Genomic DNA, 24,410 nt, shown 5'->3' on the forward strand with positions numbered 1-24,410 from the left:
GGTTTTCTTGGCTTCACTGGAGATGGATGGTAATTATAGATTTGCTTTGTTTATGTCACCGTATTCCTATTATGTTAATATATGTGTGCAAATTAGTTAGTAGTTTAAAACCTATACATACTTAAGGTACTATACAAGAAGATATGTCAAAGAAATAATCAATCCTCCCAAGTTTCCTTCGTATGCTACATCTATAGCTTTTCTTCTTCCTTCCTAATTACAACCCTTAAATAGAATTCGTGCCTCATATCGAATTTACCGAGTATCATAATTCCTCCAGGTGGTAAAGATACCTCGAGACAAGTGCTGGGCATAGAAGCCACAGGGCATAAATCTGCAAAGAAGTAAAAAGCTAACCTTTGCAAACAATATGGCTTCTCTCTCACTTACCAACTTTACATTTCCCTGTATGGCCCCGGAAGATGACTGGTTAGCCAGAGACGGGTAAGATTCCTCAAGGGAGGAACAACCTAAGACAGGCACAGTCGCAGGGGGGCCATCAGGTGAGAATTTGGGGATCAACAGAGGTGAGGCTCAGAACCTCACCCCCCCTGCTTTGAGAGAAATCTTCTGCATCCGTGGATGTCTTGCTGCCCTTGTCTAGCCTGGATTAATACTTAGTCCATAGGCACACACCTGATCATCTGATCATCTACATTTGCCTTGTTTTCTACCTTTATCTTGCATCTACCTACCACTTCAGCATTTTATTAAAAATAAAAATAATAATAATAATAGGAGAAATGTGGGATCAACATATAAATCAAGTACAAAAATCAAACGAATATTCATATTTGACCTGATTGTTTATAGGTCATATTGCATGATCAAAACCAAAAGTTTCTGTGATGACTGCCCTTGTACTGTTCACCATGTAAGAATTTATTCACTACGTAAGAATTCGTTCACCATGTAAGAACTTGTTCGTTATGCTTCAGAAGATTGGAGACTGACGAGAATTAGGCTTGAGATGGATTAATGATTGTACATTGAGCGTTCACCCCCCTATACTGAATTTTATTGTTGTTAAGAACCATTTGATCAATAAATATGAGAGATGCCCTCTCAAAAAAAAAAAAAAAAAAACATAGGCAAAAATCTCTTGGACATAAACATGAGTGACTTCTTCATGAACATATCTCCCTGGGCAAGGGAAACAAAAGCAAAAATGAGCAAGTGGGACTATATCAAACTGAAAAACTTCTGTACAGCAAAGGACACCATCAATAGAATAAAAAGGTAACATACAGTATGGGAGAATATTTTCATAAATGACAGATCCGATAAAGGCTTGACATCCAAAATATATAAAGAGCTCACACTCCTCAACAAACAAAAGGCAAATAATCCAATTAAAGATGGGCAGAGGAGTTGGACAGTTCTCCAAAGAAGAAATTCAGATGGCCAACAGACACATGAAAAGTTGCTCCACATCACTAGTTATCAGAGAAGTGCAAATTAAAACCACAATGAAATATCACCTCACACCAGTAAGGATGGCCACCATCCAAAAGACAAATAACAACAAATGCTGGTGAGGTTGTGGAGAAAGGGGAACCCTCCTACACTGCTGGTGGGAATGTAAATTAGTTCAACCATTGTGGAAAGCCATATGGAGGTTCCTCAAAATGCTCAAACTAGACTTACCATTTGACCCAGGAATTCCACTTTGAGGAATTTACCCTAAGGATGCCGCACTTCAGCTTGAAAAAGACAGATGCACCCCTATGTTTATGGCAGCACTATTTACAATAGCCAAGAAATGGAAGCAACCTAAGTGCCCATCAGTAGATGAATGGATAAATAAGATGTGGTACATATACATAATGGAATGTTATTCAGCCATAAGAAGAAAAAAAATCCTACCATTTACACCAACTTGGATGGAGCTAGAGGGTATTATGCTCAGTGAAATAAGCCAGGAGGAGAATGACAAGTACCAAATGATTTCACTCATATGTGGAGTATAAGAACAAAAGAAAAACTGAAGGAACAAAATAGCAGCAGAATCACAGAACCCAACAATGGACTAACAGTTACCAAAGGGAAAGGGACTCGGGAGAATGGGAGGGTAGGGAGGGATATGGGTGGGTAAGAAGAAAGGGGGTATTATGATTAGCATGTATAATGTGGGGGTGGGGTAAAGGGGAGGGATTTGCAACACAAAGAATACAAGTAGTGATTCTACAACATATTACTATGCTGATGGACAGTGACTGTAATGGGGTTTGTGGGGGGGGGGCTTGGGGTAGGGGAGAGCCTAGTAAACATAAATAAATAAATAGATAAATAAATTTAAAAAATATCTATTCCCTCAACACAGGAGCACCTACATATATGAAACAAATACTAACAGAATTAAAAGGGGAAATAGAATGCAATGCATTCGGTTCAGGAGACTTCAACACTCCACTCACTCAAAGAACAGATGAACCAAAGAGAAAATAAGTAAGGAGACAGAGGCATTGAACAACACATTAGAACAGATGGACCTTACAGACATCTACAGAACTCTCCACTCAAAAGCAGCAGGACACACATTCTTCTCAAGTGCACATGGAACATTTTCAAAAATAGATCATATACTAGGGAACAAAAAGAGCCTCAGTAAATTCAAAAAGATTGAAAATATGCCAACCAACATCTCAGATAACAAGGGTGTGAAACTAGAAATAAATTACACAAAGATGACGAAAAAGCCTACAAGCACATGGAGGCTTAACAACATGCTCCTAAATAACCAATGGATCAATGACCAAATAAAAAGAGATCAAGCAATATATGGAAACAAATGACAACAATAATTCAACAACGCAAAATCTGTGGGACAAAGCAAAGGCGGTGCTAAGAGGGAAGTATATTGCAACACAGGTCTATCTAAGGAATGAAAAACAATTCCGTATGAACAGTCTAAACTCACAATTAACTAACCTACAAAAAGAAGAACAAATGAGGCCTAAAGTCAGTAGAAGGTGCGACATAATAAAGATTAGAGCAGAAATAAATAAAATTGAGAAGAATAAAACAACAGAATCAATGAAAGCAGGAGCTGTTTCTTCGAGAAAATAAACAAAACAGATAAACCCCTAGCCAGACTTATCAAGAAAAAAAGAGAGTCTACGCACATGAACAGAATCAGAAATGAGAGGAAAAATCAGTACTGACACCACTGAAATATGAAGATTAGAGAATACTATGAAAAATTATATAGTAACAAACAGGACAACCTAGAAGTAATGGTCAACTTTCTAGGAAAATGCAACCTTCCAAGGGTGACCCAGGAATAAACAGAAAATCTGAACAGACCAATGACCAGCAAGGAAACGGAACCGGTAATCCCGAATGACAAGGACGACAGGAGCCTCAGGAAAACAGTTGTTAATCCTGGAGGCGCTGCCTCTGGCGGCCTCTCCCCCCGTCGCCCTGCCGCGGGGCCCACCCGACTCTCGGCTCGCCCGGCCCTCGCCCCCCGAGGCCGCCGCCGGAAAACTGCGCACACGGCAAGACGCCCGCCGGCCTCCCCGTCTGCGCGGCCCGGCCCCTCCGCCTGCGGCCCCGGCCCTGGCGCGGGCGGCGGTGGCAGGTCGGTGGCGCGGCCCAAGGCCGTGCCCGGCGAGCCACCCACCCGCGTCGGCCGCCCCCCGGCCCCGTGGGCCCCACGCGGCCCGCCGAGCCCCTCGCACGGCCGCACACTCACCAGTCGGCCGTGCCTGCAGGCGTAGCCAGGGGTCCCCGCAGCCACGTACCTTCTGGCCCGCAGAGCCGTCGCTGTCGCCTTCACCCCTGAACGGGGGCCCGCTCTGGACGCTCCGCCGCAGGTCCGACGGTGCAAGGCTGGAGGCGGCAGAGCTGGACGAGCGCAGGTCCGGCCGGGGCGGCGGCTCCAAGTTCGGGCCGATCGCCGCCCTCCGCCCGCCGCGGGACAGCCGGGGCCCAGCCGGCGCGAGGAGGCGATCCGAGACCGCGGGGGCGAGGTCGGTGCCGCCGGGGCCTGCGCGCCAGGAGGAAGGCGCAGCCGAGCACAGCGAGAGTCCACCACCTGGGCTCCGCCGGGTCGCTGCGCGAATGGGACGGCGGACCGCAGCACGGACTGAGCGACGGAAGCAGCTCCTCCTGGCGGCGCTCGCGAACCTACTTACTCTTCAATATGGCGGCTGCGGCGCCTGCAGCTACTATGCAGCCGCTGGAGATACGTTTTCGGCGCGCGCGCCCAATTGCTGCCTGCTCCGCGGAGCCGCTCCCTCGGCCGCGAGTGCCGTCAGTCGCGGGAGGGCCAGAGCCAGACTCCCCATGCGCACTGGCTGCGACGGCCTTCATACAGGGGCGGGCCTGCGCGGGGCGCTGCATGTTCATTGGTCGCAATGGCTGTCAGGCGGGGACTTACATTTTGTTCAATGTACTAATTTTTCATGAGATGAGCCACGTGTTTTCTATCTATTTGTTTATTTATTTGTTTATTATTTATTTTATTGTGGTGTCATTAATAGACAATCACATGAGCAACAGTGTGGATACTGGATTCCCCCCATTATCAAGTCTCCCCACACACCCCATTACGTCACTTTCCATCTAGGTAGTAAGATGCTGGAGTTGTTACTTGTCTTCTCTGTATTTACTGCCTTTGTTGTGACCCCCCGCTACATTATGTGTGCTATTGTAATGCCCCTTTTCCCCCTCATCCCTCCCTTCCCACCCACCTCCCCAGTCCCTTTCCCTTTGGTAACTGTCAGTCCATTCTTGGGTTCTGTGAGTCTGCTGCTGTTTGTTCCTTTAGAAAGATATCTAGAAAATCTCCCAAGGTGTGAGATTAGGGGTTGTGTTGTCACTGACTGTGAGCAGCTGGTTGTGAGTCCCTGCTTGATTACCTGCCCATGCAAGGCTACAGGGTGGTTTCTGTGATTGCCTGGATCTCTGGTTAGGCTTACTAGATAGCCAGAACTGACTGAGTTCTACATGCAGTAGTAGGAGGAGCTATGAATCAGCTTCTCTGCCTTAGTGGTGCAGCAGGACTGCACAGTCAAAAAATTATTTACTGATACATGCTACAGTATGAAAACATGCAAAATGAAAAAATCAGTCACGAAAGATAATGTATTGTATGATTCTATTTATATGAATGATCCAGAATAGGAAAATCTATAGACACAGAAAGTAGATTGCTGGTTGCTAAGGTATTAGAAGTGAGTAACTTTCTTCTCAAAAGGATAAAAATAAGAAATACAATGAGTTTAAGCATATTGATTAATCAAAACCAATTGTCTTTTTATATATCAGGAGCTTGAATAATATACCTATAAATATTACTTCTATTTATACTTCTACCAACTACAATGTGAGGAAGAAATGACAGAAAAAGGACAAAATTGCACTGCCACCATTACTAGCAAATAAAGTGTGTATGTAACAAATTTAAAGAAATCTAAAGATACATGTATAGAATTAACAGTATGATTTGGAACATTAAATTGATGTAAAGTCAATTAATATACATTGATTATATATCTTTATCTCTGTAATATATTCATATATATGAAAAAATTAAAAATACCACTACAATTGAATGAAAATATGTAGTAATACACACATGTATATACATCTTTGTGAGCCTATGTGTTACTGAGATTTTGGACAGTTAAAGTTTACAACATTGGTGCACAAGTCAAGCCACTGTTGGCTTTCAGATCAAGTTTGTCCAGTGGTCATGAGATTCTTCACCTTCACTGCCCTATACCCCAACAAGAAGACACTGGTGACAGAGAAATATAATTTCCATTTAAAGTTGTTTTTAAGTGTTCCTTATGTGAATTTCAAATTCTTCTTTAAATCCATTTTATATAGACTCTGTGATCAAACAGATTTTTTTCCTTTTGTTTAAAATTTGATTCTTTGACAGCTTAATGTATGTGTATTTCTACACACATCTGTGTGTATGTATGTATATATATGTATATATATCTTAATAAAATTATAACTACTTAGTTTATTAAGAAATGTAAGTAAATAAGTAAAAAGGCATCTACCTTGGGTGTTACAGTGTTTATTTCCACAAGAATGATTTTTAGATTCATTGACATCTATTATCTCACTAGGTATTTTTCTTTAGAAAATAAAAAGTATAAATTTTAAATGACAATACATATAGCTCTGAAGGAGGAGGAGATAGAGAAGGAAAAAATGAAGATTCATTATACAAGGTCACATTTTATTTTATAAAATCATTTAATTAAATGACTTGTCAAGGATGTAGAACTAGGCTAAGTGACCAGTACCCACAGGATGAAGAGCATAGCGACAATCCTGTTCACATAAGAACATTTACTATGACAATTCAACATGTAACAATATAGTGACAACATGTATTTTTGAATAAATGGGGTTTGAAAAGTAATAATATTTAATTTAATGTAAGGTGACTCGACTCACACCATGCACAAATGTAATTAAAGGACAAAATCATGAAAGTAAAAAATATAATGCTTTTAGAGATTAACAAAGTCAAATAACTTCAGGACATTAGTATGTATAAGAAGTAATTTTACTCAAGAAACAAACATGTCACAGTGGAAAATATTGTTTGACTACATTCAAGTTGAGAATTTGTGTTGCTCCAAAGACACCAGAAAAGCACAAAAATACATGACAAAAACCAACTGAGGATATCTGTCACACCAATAAAATAGAGAAATCATAAAAAACTCCATATAAGCACTAAAGACATTAAAATAAAATCAAAATGAGGTATATCTATGGACTCAATACATTGGGAAATATTTAAATACTTGATAATATGAAGTACTGAGGAGCAAATTGAGCAAAGAGAACTCTCCAATGCCAGTGATATGAATATTAATCATTACACTTTAGGGAGTTGTGGACATTGTGTCAATCAACTTAGCCTATGTCATAGTAGGGTAAACCTCCAATTCTCAGTACAGGATTATTTTTCAACCATAATATATATCTGTTGTGTGTTATCTACAGCTTTTAACAAAAGTATCCAATCGGATAAATTAATCAAAGGGCAAAAGGAAAAGAATTTGTCGAAGCAGAGTCCAGCTTAAATTCATACTCTCTACTCCCTTTGGCATTTATTTTGCCTAATCCTGCTATTCAGTCAAGCTTAATTCAATGTGATTAAAAAAAACTAAAATTTTTTCATGGGACAGGGCTCTACAGTATTATGAATAATGCACACTACATAAACCATATGTTAATAAAAATAAAAATGTGTGTGGCGTACACACAATGGAAATATTTTGAGTAGGAAATACTTTTCTGTTGTTTTTGGTCAAGGTGGTTAGGAGCTTTGGGTTAGTGTTACATTTAATGCAGAAAAGTGCCTATTAGAACAGGAAGAGGGAGAAATCGTCACAATTTCTGTGAAATTGTTTTAAAATTGTCTTTTATCTTTTTTGTCACAAGTTAGTTTTATTTTTTAATAAAATAATAAGTATGCCTTGTCCCTTTGTTTCTAGGGCAATAATGCTTCTGTAACTGCTCAGTAATCAACAAATAGCCTCGTCGGAGTATAAGCCTTACTGAAAACTTAGAGACCAACCGTGGCACAGGAAGTGACTGCAGGGCCAGAGCTGCCCAGCATGAACTGTTTCATGTAATTTTTACTTGGCTATTATACCAGTTTACTTATTCACAGGGGAATTTTTTGTTTCCTCTTCTGATAAATTTAGATGCTATATGTCCTAGTGATACATATTTAAGTATAAATGAAGAGACATGACACAATGAAAGAATATTCACATGTGAATTCAGAAATGTGGATCCTAACACGTGTTGCTTGAATGTGAAATTGAGTGGTAATGTATTTTCCAAGGAAACAGCTATACAAATAAAAGAGGAAGGAGGAGGACATAAACAAACATGATAGAGTCTTCAAATATTAAATATTAAAATTATGAGGATTACTACAGGCATTAAATGAGTATCACCAAAATTCAGATTTTTGAGGATTGTTTTGGTACACATGCAACTTGTAATCTTCATTCACTCTTTGCTTCTATGTTGAAATATACATATTGAAACGTAATGAACATGTTGAACCAGTTTCAAGCTGAAGTTAAGTGAGCATTGCTATTAAATTTTGAGTTTTTCTATACAGGATTTCAAAGCATAAAGGCTGACCCTTTGGGGTTCAATTCTGAAAAGTTAAAAAAAAAATCTTCTTTAGCCAGCAAAATGCTTCCGTGGCCTTTTGGAAAGAGAAAAAAAAGCTTTTTCAATTTTGAGATTTTTGTGTCACATTTACTGTGAAAACTGTATTATCGAGTCTCAGGAATATCTTTCACTCTCTAGGTGAAATAATATGGTTACTAACACATTTCAATACCTTCTGCAACTACTGGTTCCCTTTTCTTTATCAATGATAAAAGTTTGAATGAATCCAGCATGACATTCATCCTTTGATCCAGAGATCAGGGTGAGGATAAATGTATAAAACTTACTCACAGTTGAAGACCAGTGGTTTTAGAGTCCACAGTTTCATGGAGTGAAGCAACTCTTCAGGGGATCCAGGAACCTAAGTGAAACTGGCCTCAAGGGATTGCTAGTGGTTTCTGTGCTATTGCCTTGCCGTGCCTTCAATCTCTTCTTGGTTATGTTCCAGCCCTAAATGTTTTGTTACTTCATCCAGCCTTTGTATAGGGAGTGAGAGCACAAAGAACAATTTAGACAGTAGCTTCTCTTTCCCAAGCCACTCGTTACTATCCTGCAGGTGAGCAGTACCTAGTACTCTGAAGTTCTTTCAAGTACAGGCACCTGGTAAGGTAGAGATAAATAAAGTATGGCTTCCACAAACGATGTTCTTACATGTGTTTACTCAAAATCATTCCAAAGTTCTCCAAAATACTTTCACAATGTATCCCAGGTGTACGGTGTTTCCAAGAAATATTCCAACAAATACAGTTTTGAGAAGAAAATTTAGTAAAGTTTGTAACTCACACATAGTTGTACAATAAAAATATATACACGCAAATAACAGTAGAAAATTCATAGAGATATATTCCAATTTAAGAACATATGTCAAATATAAAGTAAACTTTTCTCAAGTAAACTTGTTTTTTAGCACTTTTTACTCAATAAAATGCCTGCTTGGGAACTCCAAGTATCTGTTGAACATTCTGCCTAGAGCAGTGTTTATCTCCCTGTTCCGCAGACTGTAGATGATGGGGTTTATGAATGGGGGCACCATGGTGTAGAACACGGCTGTCAGCAGATTTTTTAGAGATGCTTTATTTGCAATAGGACCCAAGGCAGCAATCAATCCAGAAATTACAAACAAAAGAAGAATTAGCAACTGTGGGGTACATGTGGATAAGGCTTTGTTCCGGGCTTCCACTGAATGGATCTTAAGCACATTTGAAAATATATTTATATATGAAATAACCACATAAGTAAAACATGCCAAGACAATCCAAGCACTTAGTGCAAGGATGACAGATTCAGAAAACTGAACCTCTGGAGATGATAATCTCATAACTTGAGGCACATCACAAAAATATTGGTTGATCACATTGGATTTTGTGAAGGGAAGTCTGAACATGTTCCCAGTGTGGATGGCAGAATAGACCAGCCCAGTGAGCCATGACCCACCTGCTGCCTGTTTGCACAAATGCCGGGTGATGGTCAGCCCGTAGTGCAGAGGGTGGCAAATGGCAACATAGCGGTCATAGGACATGAGCACAAGGAAAGCAATCTCTATAGATGCAAAGAAAATGGATAGGAAAATCTGAGCAGCACATTCTTTCAGTGAGATGGACTTACTGCCCATCAGGGAATTCACAATCAGTTTGGGAACACTGACTGAGATGCAGCAAAGGTCTATGAGGGATAAGTTGCTTATAAAAAAGTACATTGGAGAGTGAAGGTGTGGATCTGTCACAATGGCAGTAATGGTCAGAAGATTTCCAGCCAGAGCTCCTAAGTAAATCAGTAAGAATAAAAGACCTTGCAAAATTTGTAGCTCCCAAGAGCTTGAGATGCCCATGAGGAGGAATTCTGTGAAGATGGTGAAGTTGCCCATGTCAGCCAATATGCTGAAGTAACCTGGAGTGATGTGTAAAGTGTTAGGACAATGCAAACTAAAATAATGCAAATCATTCTTAACACACTTCCAATAAGTGCAACCATTCCAAAGCAGTGCGGAGTCCATCCCACACCACATGGTTTCTACCTAGAAAGCCCAGGAGGAGGAGGAGGGATGAAAAGAGAATAGTTTGAAATCAATAAATTATATTTCCTTTTTGGGGAGTTCTTTCCAACTCTACTGAGATATTGTGATAATTTCAACAATCAAAAAATCAAAAAACAAAGCACATAAAGTATGTAATAAAAAATTAAGACCATCAGCCCTATCATTATTGAATACAATTACAGTATTTCCTCTCACTTTCTTTTCATTCTGTCTGGGCACATGAAGGTTTTATATTCTCATTTCCTTTAATATCAGGCGGTCAGCCAGACATGCTCAGATCAGCCAGATGGGTTTGAGCATTACAGTTACTCATTCTCCTCATGTACCAGTAGCCTAGAATGACTTTGTTATCTCCTCTTCTCTGGCCAGCTGTTACAGATGGTTTAATGAACTCGATGATGATGCTCAGTTTGTGCAGACAGTGATTCTAATTCAAATAAGACAAGTTGGATTATGCCTCACCTTACTTTCATTTCAGTTGCTCTCTAAGACATGCATATGAGCTTTCTTTCCTTCTTGTCAATATCCAAAAATGGTGTGATTTGATTGAGAATCTCATTCAATTTGCCTACTGGCAGTGGGTATTCATTTCCCCGACTGTACTTCATTTTTTTTTCTAACAAATTATCTATGAAAAGTATCCCACCTGGCATATTTCCAATAAGTGTCACTTCTCTGGCCACACATGCATTTCAATGTTTAATGAATGTTTAATATTCTATTCAGACCACTCTTTTACTTGTATTCTTAGATTTTACTGAAATATTCTCATTCAAAGATAACTTCCAATTCAAGTCTATTTATTTTGGTCTATGTTGAAGCATTGCAAATAATAAGGAAAATTAGTTTTAATCTCAGTTTTCCTTTCTACACAAAAAGTAATTTTTTGGAGAAATAATTCAGTACTATTAAATTATCTTCTGTGGATACCTAAATTGCCAGATGTTGACTTTAAAATATCAATTGATTTTTTCTATTTTTCTATTACATTTAATAAGAATAATGAGTTGCTTTTACGGGCACTCAAGAATTTTCAGTTGTTTCACAAAAATTGTTTTATGATAATTTTTCTCTATTTCCTTTGTTGTGGTTTCTTTGAAAATTTTCACTTTAAAATGGAAAGAAAATTATTTAAAAAGATAATGCTATTAACTATCAGAAAACAATGTGCAGTGATTCAATTGATACCATCTAATTTTGACATAGGTTATTGAAGCAAATCAGACTTATAGCTGTTTTTAACTTGCTTTATCAAAACAGCTCACCAATATTGGTTATTAGAAGTCTAATTCCCATGCTCAGTCGTTTCTGATTTCATGTTATTTTTCTTAAGTCTACATAAATTCTCATATTTTCCTCTGTGAAAATTAACTGACATCTTTTTTTTTAATGTATTACTGTTTAAATAGAAAAAGAAAACTCTTAGGCCTAAAAGCATATTTTCTCAGTTCCTTAATTACCTTAGTGATGTTTACAAATGCTTTACTTCACAATTTTTAAATTTGGATGAAACATAATTAGAAGTTTAATGTTTCCTTGTTAAGTATAAAACAGATGAATTACAATATTCAGTGATAGCATTCAGCATCTCTGGCTCATAATATGCAAGAAATATGAAAAATGTTCATAGTAATAGCTATATTAGACATTGCAACACTTATCTCAATATTTTAGAGACTGTCTTTTCTTACATGATTTAATTTCCATGAAATGCCTATCGTCATCAGAGTTATCCTCTAAATACAGCTCAAGGAAGATTTCATTGATTTATGGGCAGTATTTCCATTCCTAGGAAATTTTTGTGTCATTAGTTTCAATCTTTTGACCACACCATATGTCACCAACAGATCTTCAGGTGACATTTTTTAAAATAAAACACCTAAAAAAATAGGATTGTAAGGATTCACTCTATTTTATGAACAAATGTATCATTGAGGCAGGAATAATGAAGTACAGAAAAAACCTGTTGCTCCATCACACGTAGTTAAGTGAATCATTCATTAGAAATTTTAAAGAAACAATCAAACATACCAACTTCCTAAGGAGTGAGGTAACAGGCTTACCTTTCCTAACAGCAATATTGCTTTGTTCATATTAAAGAGGTTTGTAAATTCTGTGACCTGCTTCTTTCTCAATTAAATTCAGTCACTTTGCAGGAAAATTTGTGCTAATCATCAATAACATGAGCAATTCTGCTTCTGGATTCTTAATAAGCAGTGATATCCAAGAAGTATGCCTTAGGGGTCACCCTCTGGTACACCTGGTGACCTGGTGCTTTCACCTTCCAGAGGCCAGCTGGCCCCCAGCTCTGCACAATTCTCTAGAGATTTGTTAAATTTTAGAAATAATCCTCAGCAATAAAATAAGCAAAGAAGTTTTTGTGTTACCGAGAAATATTTTAAAAAGGTTCTAAGGTTTCTGGAAGTTCAATAAAATTTCAAATTTGATTAGAAAAGTGATAACTTCTACATTATAGTAAATCAATAAAATGATGTCACACCCAGTAAAAATATTTTTTCTTAATGCTGTGGACTAGAATTATGGCACACTGGAAAACCACATAAGGCTTAAAATTTTAAAAATGTGAAAATGTCACAACATTTGAGAAGTTACTAAAAAAAATGTAAAATTTTCAAATTAATTTTTTATTGAAGCATAGTTGATAATACAGCATGATATTGGCTTCAAATATATGACACAATGGTTCTCTAGTTACTCACATTATTAAATCTTCACCACAACTAGTGCAGTTACTCTCTGCCAACATAGAAAGATGTTACTGAATCATTGACTATATCCTCCATGCTGTACTACCATCCCCATGATCACTTACATTATTATTGAGAACTTTTGTGCCCCTTTATCCTCCTAACCCTCCCCATCCACCCACCTCAGCCCCTTCCCCATGGTAAACACCAGTCACTTCTCAGTATCTATGAGTCTACTGCTATAGTGTTCCTTTTGTTTTTTGATTCCACAAATTAATGAAATAATATGGCATTTGTCTTTATCCACTGGCTTATTTCACGTACCATAATACCCCCTAGGTCCATCCATGCTGCTGCAAATGACAGGATTTCTTTCTTTTTTATGGCTAATATTCCATTGTGTATATGTACCACCTCTTCTTTATCCATTCATTTTGAAGGACACTTTGGGTGCTTCCATTATCTTGGCTATTGTAAATAATATGGCAATAAACATAGGGGTGCATGTATCTTTTTGAATCAGGAATTTTGTTTACTTCATGTAATATCCTAGAAGTGGAATTATTGGGTTATATGGCATTTGTGTCTTGTTTTTTTTTTAGGAACCTCTATACTACTTTCCACAGTAGCTGCACCAATTTAATTCCCACCAACAGTATAGGAGGGTTCCATTTTCTCCACATCCTCAACACCACTTGTTATTTCTTGTCTTTTGGATAGTGGCCCTTCAAACTGTGTGAGGTCATATCTCTTTGTGGTTCTGAATTGCATTTCCCTAATGATTAGTGATGTGGAGCATCTCTTCATGTGCCTGTTGGCTATCTGTATTTCATCCTTTCAAAAATGTATATCCATGTCCTTGTACAATTTCTATAATCAGTTTATTTTTGTGCATTAAGCCATAGGAGATCTTGATATATTTTGGATGTTAACCCCTCACCATATAAATCATTTACAAATCTATTTTCCCTTACTGTAGGGTGACTTTTTGTTCTGCTGAGGGTGCCCTTTGCTGTACAGAGGTTTTTCAGTTTGATGTAGTCCCACTTGTTCATTTTTTATTTTGTTTCCCTGGCCTGGGAGATGTGTCCAGAAAAACATTGCTCTAATGCTTATGTTCAAGAGATTTTTACCTATGTTTTCTTCAAAGAGTTTAAAAGTTTCCTGACTTACATTCAGGTATTTGATCCATTTCAAGTTTATTTTTGTATATGGAGCTAAACAGTATACCAGTTTCAATCACTTGCATGTAACTGTCCAGTTTTACCAACAGTATTTATTGAAGAGATTGTATTTCCCCACTGTATATTCATGGCTCCTTTATCATACATTATTTGATTATATATGAGTGGGTTTCTTTCTGGGCTCTTGATTCTGTTCCATTGATCTATGAGACTTTTCGTCTTCCAGTAGCATACTCTTTTTACTACTATAGCTTTGTGGTATAGCCTGAAGTCAGGGAACATAATACACCCAGATTTGTTCTACTTTCACAGGATTTCTTTGGCTATTCAGGGTCTTTTGTGGCTCCATTTGAATTTTAGGATTACTTGCTCTAGTTCACTGAAAAATGCCATTGATATTTGGATAGGGATTGCATTGAATCTGTAAATTGGTTTAGGAAGGATGGCCATTTGACTTATTAATTTTCCTATCCATGGAATAGATTTCTATTTATTTGTGTCTTCTTTAATTTCTCTCATCAGTGTTATATAGTGTTCAAAGTACAGGTCTTTCATCTCATTAGTTAGATGTATTCCTAGGTATTTTGTTTTATAAAATTGTCAATATAATTGTTTTCCTGATTATCTTTCTGTTTGTTCATTGTTAGTATATAGGAAGACACCCGATATCTGTGTAACAATATTGTATCCTGTACCTTTCCTAAACCTAGTATTAATTTAATAGGTTTTTGGTGGATTTGTTAGGGTTCTTTATATATACAGGACCAAGTCATCAGAGAATAGTGTAGCTGCAGTTTTTCCTTACCAGTTTGAATGCCTTTTCTCCCTTATTGTATCTGATTGCTATGGCCAGGACATCCAGTACTATGTTGAATAAAAGTGGTAAGCATGGACATCCTTGTCTTTTTTCTGATCTTAAGAGGAGAAGAAGCAGTGGGTTTGATGTATATGTCTTTATCATGTGAGGTACATGCCCTCTTTACCCATTTTCTTGAGAGTTTTTATGATGAATGAATGTTGAATTTTCTCAAATGCTTTTTCAGGATCTAGTGAGATGATCATGTGATTTTTATCCTTCTTTTTCTTGATGTGGCATATGATATTGCTAGATTTATTAATATTGTACCATCCTTGCATCTCCAGAATAAATCCCACTTGTTCATGATGGATGATCTTTCTGATGAATTTTGAATTTGGTTTGCTAATATTTTGTTGAGGATATTTGCATCTATGTAAATTCGGGATATTGGTCTATAATTTTCTTTTTTGGTGGTCTCCCTGCCTGGTTTTGGTACTACAATGATTCTGCCTCATGGAGTGAGTTTGGAAGTATTCCCTCCTGTTCTATATTTTGGAATACTTCAAGAACAATGAATATTCTTTAATGTTTTAAATGTTTTACAGAATTTAGCTGGGAAGCCATCTGGTACTGAAACTTTCTCTGATGGGAGTTTTTTGATAACCAATTCAATTTCATAGCTAGTAATTTGTTCAGATCTTCTGTTTATTCCTGGGAAAATCTTTCAAGGTTGTATTTTACTAGGAAGTTGTCCATTTCTCATACATTGTCCAATTTATTGGCATATAATTTTTCAGAGATTTCTCTAATAACTCTTTGTATTTCTGTGGTATCCATTGTGATTATTCTTCCTTTCTGCTTTTGTTTGTGTGTACTCCCTCTTCATTTCTTCATTACTCTGGTTAGGGGTTTATCTATTTTGTTTATTTTCTCAAATAAACAGCTCCTGGTTTCATTGATTTTTTTTCTAGTGTTTTAGTCTTTTCTATTTTACTTCTGCTCTGATCTTTATTATGTCATTACTTCGACCAACTTTGGATTTCATCTGTTCTTCTTTTTTCTAATTTCTTTAATTGTGAATTTATACTTTTTATTTGGGATTGTTCTTGTTTCTTGAGGTAGGCCTGTATTGCTATGTACTACCCTCTTAGAACTGACTTTACAGTGTCCCACAGATTTTTGGGCTGTTGAATTCTTGTTTTCATTTGTCTCCATGTATTGCTTGTTTCTGTTTTTATTTGTTCATTGATCCATTGATTACTTAGAAGCATGTTGTTTATCCTCCATGTTTTGGTAGGATTTTTGTTTTCTTTGTGTAATTTATTTCTAGTTTAATACCACTGTGGTCTAAGAAGCTGTTTGATATAATTTCAATCTTCTCTGATTTATTTGGGCTCTTTTTATTACCTAGTATGTGATCTATTCTGCAGAAGATTCCATGCTCCCCAGAGAAAAATATGTATCCTGCTGCTTTTAGGTACAATGGTCTGTAGATATCTGTTAAGTCCATCTGAGCTAATATATTGTTCAGTGCCTCTGTTTACGTATTTATTTTCTGCCTGGTTGATCTGTCTATTCATGTTAATGATGTGTTAACATCTCCTAAAATGAATGAATTGCATTCTATTTCTTTTTTAATTCTATTAGTGTTTGTTTCACATATATAGGTGCTCCTATATTGGGTGAATAGAATTTATAATGGTTATATCCTCTTGTTGGACTGACACCTTTATCATTATAGACTGTTCTTTGTCTCTTGTTACTTTCATTGTTTTGAAATATATTTTGTCTTATATAAATACTGCACTCATGCTTTTTTCTCCCCACTATTTGCATGGAATATCATTTTCCATCACTTCACTTTTAGTCTGTGTATGTCTTTGGGTTTGATGTGAATCTCTTGTAGGCAGCAAAAAGATGTTTTTTTTAAATCCATTATGTAACTTTATATCTTTTGATTGGTGTGTTCAGTCCATCTACATTTAGTGTGATCAATAGATATGTACTTATTGCCATTGTAGACTTTAAATGTGTGTTTCAAGGGCAGCTTCCTTGTTATTCAAAAGTCTCACTTAACTCGCTTATTATGCTATTTCAAACACAATCTAAAGGTTCTTTTTTCCTCCCTTTTTCTTCCTCCTCCTCTCTTTATATATTAGGTGTCATATTCTGTACTCTTTGTGTATCCCTTGACTGACTTTGTAAGTAGTTGATTTAATTTTGCATTTGCTTAGTAATTAATTGGTCTTATTCCTTTCCTATTGTTTTATTTTCTCTGGTGACAGCTCTTTAGCCTTAGGAGCACTTCCATCTAGAGCAGTCCCTTTGAAATACACTGTAGAGATAGTTTGTTGGTGATAAATTACCTCAACTTTGGCTTATCTGGAAATTGTTTAATCCCTGTGTCAAATTTAAGTGATAATATTAAAGGGTAGAGTATTGAATTGAGGCCCTTCTGGTTCACTGCAGTAAATATATCATGACACTCCCTTCTGACCTGTAAAGATTCTGCTGAGAAGTCTGCTGATAGCCTGATGGACTTTCCTTAATAAGTGGTCTTTTTTTCTCTCTCTGGCTGCTTTCAATACTCTCTCCTTGTCCTTGATCTTTGCCATTTTATTATGTGTCTTGGTGTTGTCTTCCTATGGTTTCTTGTGTTAAGAGATCTCTGTCCTTCCACAACCTGAAATAATATTTCCTTTCTGGGTTGGGAAGTTTTCAGCAATTATTTCCTCAAAGAGACTTTCTATCCCTTTTTCTCTCTTCTTCTTCTTCTGGTACTCATGTAATGCAAATTATGTTCTATTGGGATTGGATGCAGAGTTCTTATTATTCTTAATCCCTAGAGAGCCTTTATTTTCTCTGTGCTTCAGCTTTTATGCTTTCCCATTCTCTAATTTATGTTTCATTTACCATCTCCTCTCCTTCATCTAATCAACTTTTAACTCTGTCCATTGTGTTTCATTTCAGATAGTGTATTTTTCTAAGTTTCTATCTCTCTCTTGAAATCCTCCCTGAGATCTTGAATATTTTTCTGTAGCTCCATGAGCATGTTTATGATTTTTATTTTGAAATCTTTATCAAGAAGATTGGTGATTTCCACTTCACTAAGCCCTCTTTCTGGAATTTTTTCTTGAACTTTGAAAAAATTCCTCTGTCTCTTCTTTTTTTTTAATAGTGTTTCTTAAGGGATAATATAATTGTGTAGGAGGTGCCCTCTAGTGCTCAGAATCTCTATGCTCTGGGGCAACCAAGCACATATAGCAATGGCACAGGTCACAGGTGAACACATTCAGTGCCTGCCAGAAGGAAAGAACTCTTGCCTCCCTGGATATAGCGCATGCTTCCATTGCCAGGTTTAGTGGGCCAAGCATGCAGGGAGGACCCTCTATGCTATGCCCTTGTAGCTGCCATAGCTGGGGTCTCTTCAGCTGGCCTGGTGCAATGATGGGGGCAGCAGTTATGTGCGACCAGTGCCTGCCAGGAGGATGGAGCGGCAAGCTGCATGTCACAGTGGGGAGGGGGGGGCCTCTGGGCTGCATTTCCACCCAGGGGGATGGAGCATCTGAAGCTCCTAAGAGTTCACAAGTTACTGAGCTGAGTATGCCAGGATGATTTTGTCCCTTGCCCCTTCTCCTGGACAGTGAGCTCTGTGCAACTTTTGCCCTTTTAGCACCCCTCTCACTACTGGGAAGTCTTTGAAACTGCCCATCTTTCTTTTGTTCCAGGAGGCTGGTTGTGCTTAGCTGTTCTCCATAGTCGCTCTGGGTATTCTGCCTGCCTTTGCTTTCCAACCCCACTGATCTCCAGAGCACCATATAATGTGGTTCCATGTTCCCAAAGCAGATCATCAGGGCTGTGTGTTCAGCAATCCTGAGCTTATATTCCCTCCCTGCTCCATTTCTCTTCCTCCTGCCTGTGGGTTGGAGTGAGGGGAGGTCTTAGATCCCTCCAGGTTGCAGCTTTCCTACTTAACCCTTTTCTGTGAGGTCTTCTATTTTCCCCAGATGTAAGCAGTCTGTTGTGCAGTCCTCTGGTGGATCTTTCAGCATTGTTTTATCTGCTGTAATTTTGTGTTCTATGTAGTTTTGGGAGGAGGTTTCTGCCTCACTTTTCATGCTGCCATCTTTCATCTGCATCCAGGTACATAGATATTTATAATGGTTATATGCTCTTGTTGGACTGACCCCTTTATCATTATAGAATGTTTTTCTTTGTCTCTTGTTACATTCTTTGTTTTGAAGTCTATTTTGTCTGATATAAGTACTGCTCCTCCTGCTTTTCTCCATATCATTTGCATGAAACATCTTTTTCTATCCATTTTCTTTTAGTCTGTGTATGTCTTTGGGTCTAAAATGAGTCTCTTATTAGCAGCACATAGATTGGTATTGTTTCTTTATTGATTCTGCCACATTATGTTTTTTATTGGTGCATTGAGTCCATTTACATTTAAGGTAATTATTGATAGATATGTACTTATTACCATTCTTTATTTTCTTATTGTTTTATAGCTCCTCTGTGTTCCTTTGTTCTTTTTTTATATCTTCTCTTATTATTGATGGTTTTCTTTAGTGTTATGATTGGATTTCTCTTTTTTAATATTTTTGTGTATCTATTATATAGGCTTTTCTTCTTCCTCCTCCACAATTTATGTGATAGGTGTTATAATCTGCCCTTTTTGTGTTCTCTTGACTAATTTTGTCTATAGTTGACTTTTCTTCCTTTGTTTTGTTTTAATTTTTTGCTTGGTAATTAATCAGTTACTACCTTTTCTATTGGTTTATTTTCACTGAAACAATTTAGCTTTAGGAGCATTTCCAACTACAGCAGTCCCTTTAACATGTCCTTGTCCTGTAATGCTGGTTTAGTTGTTATAAATTTTTGAGGCTTCATTTATCTGGCAATTGTTTAAACTCCGCTTCAAATTTAAATGGTAACGTTGTTGTGTAAAGGATTCTTGGGTTAAGTGCCTTCTGTTGCAATACATTAATTATTTCAGAACTTTCCCTTCTGAACTGTAAATTTCTGCTGAGAAGTCTGCTGATAGCCTGATGAATTTTCCTTAATAAATCATCTTTTTCATCTCTCTGGCTCCTTTCAGTGCTCTTTCCTTATCTTTAATCTTTGACATTTAAATTATTGTGTGTCTTGGTGTTGCCTTGCTTGGGTTCCTTTTGTTAGGGAACTTCCACAACCTGAGTGTCTATTTCTTTCCCCAGATTGGGGAAGTTTTCAACAATTATTTTGTCAAAAAATACTTTCTATCCCTTTTTCCCTCTCTTGCCCTTCTGGTACACCTATTATGTGAATATTGTTTTTCTTTCTTTCTTTCTTTCTTTTTGATTGGTCACCCATCCCTCTTGTCATTCTTTCATTCCTAGAGGTCCTATTTTCTCTCTGTACCTCAGCTTCACTTGTTCCTGTTCTCTAATTTCTATCTCATTGATTGTTTCCTCTACTTTTAGCAATCATTATACATTTGCTTCATTGTATGTTTAATTTCATTCACTGTATTGTTTAGCTCTGAGTGGATATTTTGCAGATCCTCTATCTCTTTGTTGAACTCCTCCCTGAGATTTTCTGCAAATCAGTGAGCATATCTAAGACTTTTACTTTGAAATCTTTATCATGAAGTTTGGTGAACTCTATTTCATTTAGCCCTTTTTCTGGTGGCTTGTTCTGTGGTGTTGTTTGGAACTTATTCCTCTGCCTCTTCATTTTGTCATGATTTCTGCATTTTGTTGTTGTTGTTAGTTGGATCTACTATGGTTCTCGGCCCTTTTGTATATGCTTCTCTCTTCTTCCCCAGGTGTAGGTGGTTTGTTCTCTGGTCTTCAGGTCATTGTCAGGTTTAGTTGTATTTGCTGTAGCTTCTTCCTTTATGTGTGTTTGGGAGGGGGTCTCTGCCTGCCTTCTTACTCCACCATCTTTTTCTCTGCCCCCCACACCACAGTTTTGTTGTTTCCATATTTTAGCTATCATAAACAATGCAACAGTAAGCATAGCTATCACATTCATAGCTTAAGTTTCATATCGCTTCAATGCACTCACATTGTCCAAAAATGAATCACAAGTCCATATCTAGTTGCAATGGAGGCTTCTGTAAATTCAAAATGTCATGAAAAGCACAGGGTAATCATAGAAATAGTGATGTGGTATATATCAGAATGTGTATGGTTAATAACCCTTTCAAACTGTAGAAGAATATAGTACACAGATGGCCTTTGTCTCATCACCCTGTACAATAGTATACTTGGGCTAACAGGCTGTTGTCAACAGGAAGAATGAAAAATGCAGGAGAAAGGAATTTTCTACTCACCCTCCCATTAGTGTAGTTTTTACTTACATGTGATCCTAGGAGGAGTTGGAAAACACTATAAAACATTATTAAGATAAAGAAGATCTCTCAGTCGGACAGTCTGAGCACCAAAGGTTAGTTTCATACCCATACCAATGTGTATACACTGAGATTCTGGGAACAGAAGGATAAGTTAGAAAGAAATAACATAACAGTAGGATCATGAAATGTCATATCACTAAGGTCACTGAAAATGTAGGCAATGTAAACAACAATATTATCTTATAAAATAATCGTTAGCATATAGACACCCAGGTTGTAGTAATTACATCAGATTTTGTTTTATAAAGAGCATTACAAATTCTGTACTTTTTTGAAAAAATTATTACATAAAAATGATATTGTTAGTATCCTTTTCTGCTTTTCAATTAGGAAACTTAGATTTTTATAAAATTCTATTTAATAATAACACTAATTTTTTTAGCCAATACTCAAACCATACCACAATAATTGTGTTCCACTGATATCCCTGTTCATTACATGTGCTGAAGAGCATTTTGAAATGACAACACTATTACTACTCCCATTTGGTAACAGACTACATTAACATTAAGATACATAGTCAGTATACAAAAAGAAAAATTTGGATATAGCACATGTATTAGAAAATGTCTTGTAACTAAGGAAAAAATTCTTTTTAAAGTGTTCAAGCATATTTAATTAGACTTAAATACTATAGTTTCAAGGGATTTTCCCAGGGTTATTTTTATGATAAGATTCCATGATTGGGGCTCTGCCATGTAAAATACAGACAAAATCATATCTAGAACTGACCTCAACTCAGAGGTTGGCTTCAGGTAGGTCAAGGTGGCTGTTGAAAGAAACAACATCACAACCAGATGAAGGATGCAGGTGGAGAGGGCTTTGGACCTGCCCTCAGGGAGGAGATCCTTAACAGCAGAGAGTATGTTCATACAGGAATATAAAGTAGAGAAGAAGCAAGCTAGTGAGATACGTGCAGTAAATGCAGTCGCTGACACTTCACTTATGTTCATTTTGGAGTCAGAGATCACAATAACTTGAGGGATATCACAAAATAAGTGATGGATTTTATTGGAATTAAAAGTCATGAAAAAAGTTGCTACTATGTGAATTTTTCCAAAGACCCCAGAACTGATGTCTGATACCACCACCATCCATTCACAGGCCCCCTTTTTCATGATGGTCTCATAGTGCAGCGGATGGCCGATGGCCACATAGCGGTCAGAGGACATCACTGTGAGGGTGGCAAATTCAGCAGAGGCAAAACAAAGAAAAACACCTGTAAAATACATCCAGCAAGGATGTTTCCTTCTTTTTCATCAGAGAATTGAGAACAAATTTAGAGACAGTGTCAGAAATGTAGCAGAGATCTATAAATGACAGATTCTTCAAGAAGAAGTACATGGGTCTGTGAAGTTCAGGATCCCAAGTAATAAGGATAATGATGAGCCCATTTCCTAATAGGGCTGCTAGATAAGCCATTAAGAACAGAGAACCGTGTAGGGTTTGCATCCTGAGGTCATCAGGAAATCCCAGAAGAAATTCAGTAGTAGCTGTGTGATTGATCATTTCATCCATGGCATGTTCCCCAAGGGTTATCTGTGTAATGTAATCAAACACATATAAATAATGGGCATGTGCTAATGGGTATGTTAATGACCTTAACTATCATGAGTGTTTTACAATGTGTATACAACTATATATATATAAATGTATATCTCTACATCAAGTTGTATACTTTATAGAAAATTTTTATTTTCCAATTGCACCTCATAAAAGGTGGAAAATAAAACAAATGGACTAGTTTCTAGAAAAAAAATTAATGTGTTAAGGTTATAATTCTAAGTAAGGGAATTAACATTTCTAATTCCCAGCTATTGTGATGTTTTGGTTTTATATTACAGTGATGGGATTAGAAAAGTTGAACAAGTGTCTGGGATGGAAAGATGAGCTCATCTTATAGTGTTTGTCACTTTCTTTGGTGTTAATATTCCTATGATGTCTGTATCAATTTACCAATGTGACAGAACCTAACAGAGTGCTGAAGAAATCCTCAAAATTTCCCTCCAGATGTTACAAGAAATTCCAGCTCATCACTTTAAAATAGATTCAAAGAAAACCAAATCAGCAATCAAAATCCAAAGTATCCCTAGAAACGAATTCGAATTTAATGTACAAAGTTATATAATTTGGTTTCAGTTATTACCTTTGAAGATGAGTGAGCCATGGGTTCATTATGTAATTTAAATAAGCCAGTCACAAAATGAGAAATAACTTGATTCCATTCATATCCCATATCTAAAGTAGGTAAATTCACATAGACAGAAAATAAATGGTGACTGGGAGGGGCTGGGTATATGAAGGAATTTGGAGTTCCTGTTTATTGGGTGTAGAGTTTCAGTTATGCAAAATGGAACAGTTATGGAAATGGATGGTAAAGACTGTTGTGTAACATGTGAAGGTTTATACCACTGGGCTATTCACTTCATAGTAGTTAAGATGTGAGTTTTATATTCCATGTATTCCACTTCAGTAAGAAGTAAATTAAATTAGAAATGATGAGTAAAAGTTATTTTTAAGTTTCAGAAAGAATCTCCTCTTATATGAATGTTTGATGAAATGAAATGGTAGGGTATATTTCAAAGTCACAGCCAGAAAAACATGCCCATTTTACTGCTTATGTCAGATATTTTTCAGGACATTAATGGTTTGTGGAAAAAGGTATTTTGATAATTTAATAGAAGTACAGTGTAGACAACAAAACAGATAATATTTTAATAAAATCTTATTAAATAAGTTTAAATATTATAAAAATCTAAAATAAAATAAAACAATAAACTTCTGATTTTTAGCCAGTTCAATTAAGGGAATAGAAGGAATTCATTAAAGGCTTATAATGGGGACTCTTGAGAGTCTGTGTAATATAGGAGAAAGAACAAAGATCAGGGATTAGAAAAATTCTTGTTTTTAGTCTGTCTACTATATACTAGGTGAATGACATTTTGAAATTTGCCTAATATTTTAGTTACTAGTCTTACAACTAGTTATCAAAAGATTATAATGAAGTCCCATGGAAACTTATTACGTGGAAACAATAGTATGCACTATTTGGCACAAGGTAAACATTCAATGTCTATAAGCAGCTATTAAAGGAGAAAATTAAAATAATAGG

At 36.9% G+C, this 24,410-nt stretch overlaps 1 protein-coding gene across 1 annotated transcript; it reads right to left on the reverse strand.

The window, feature by feature from the left end:
* Positions 1–9,085: 9,085 nt before the first annotated feature.
* LOC118970479 (olfactory receptor 14I1-like) lies at positions 9,086–10,036 on the reverse strand. Its single transcript, XM_037008291.2, has one exon. It carries the CDS (start codon positions 10,034–10,036, stop codon positions 9,086–9,088), a length of 951 nt encoding a protein of 316 aa, XP_036864186.2.
* Positions 10,037–24,410: the final 14,374 nt, after the last annotated feature.

Source organism: Manis javanica, chromosome 13 (assembly GCF_040802235.1).
Source record: "Manis javanica isolate MJ-LG chromosome 13, MJ_LKY, whole genome shotgun sequence".
Taxonomy (NCBI): Eukaryota; Metazoa; Chordata; class Mammalia; order Pholidota; family Manidae; genus Manis; species Manis javanica.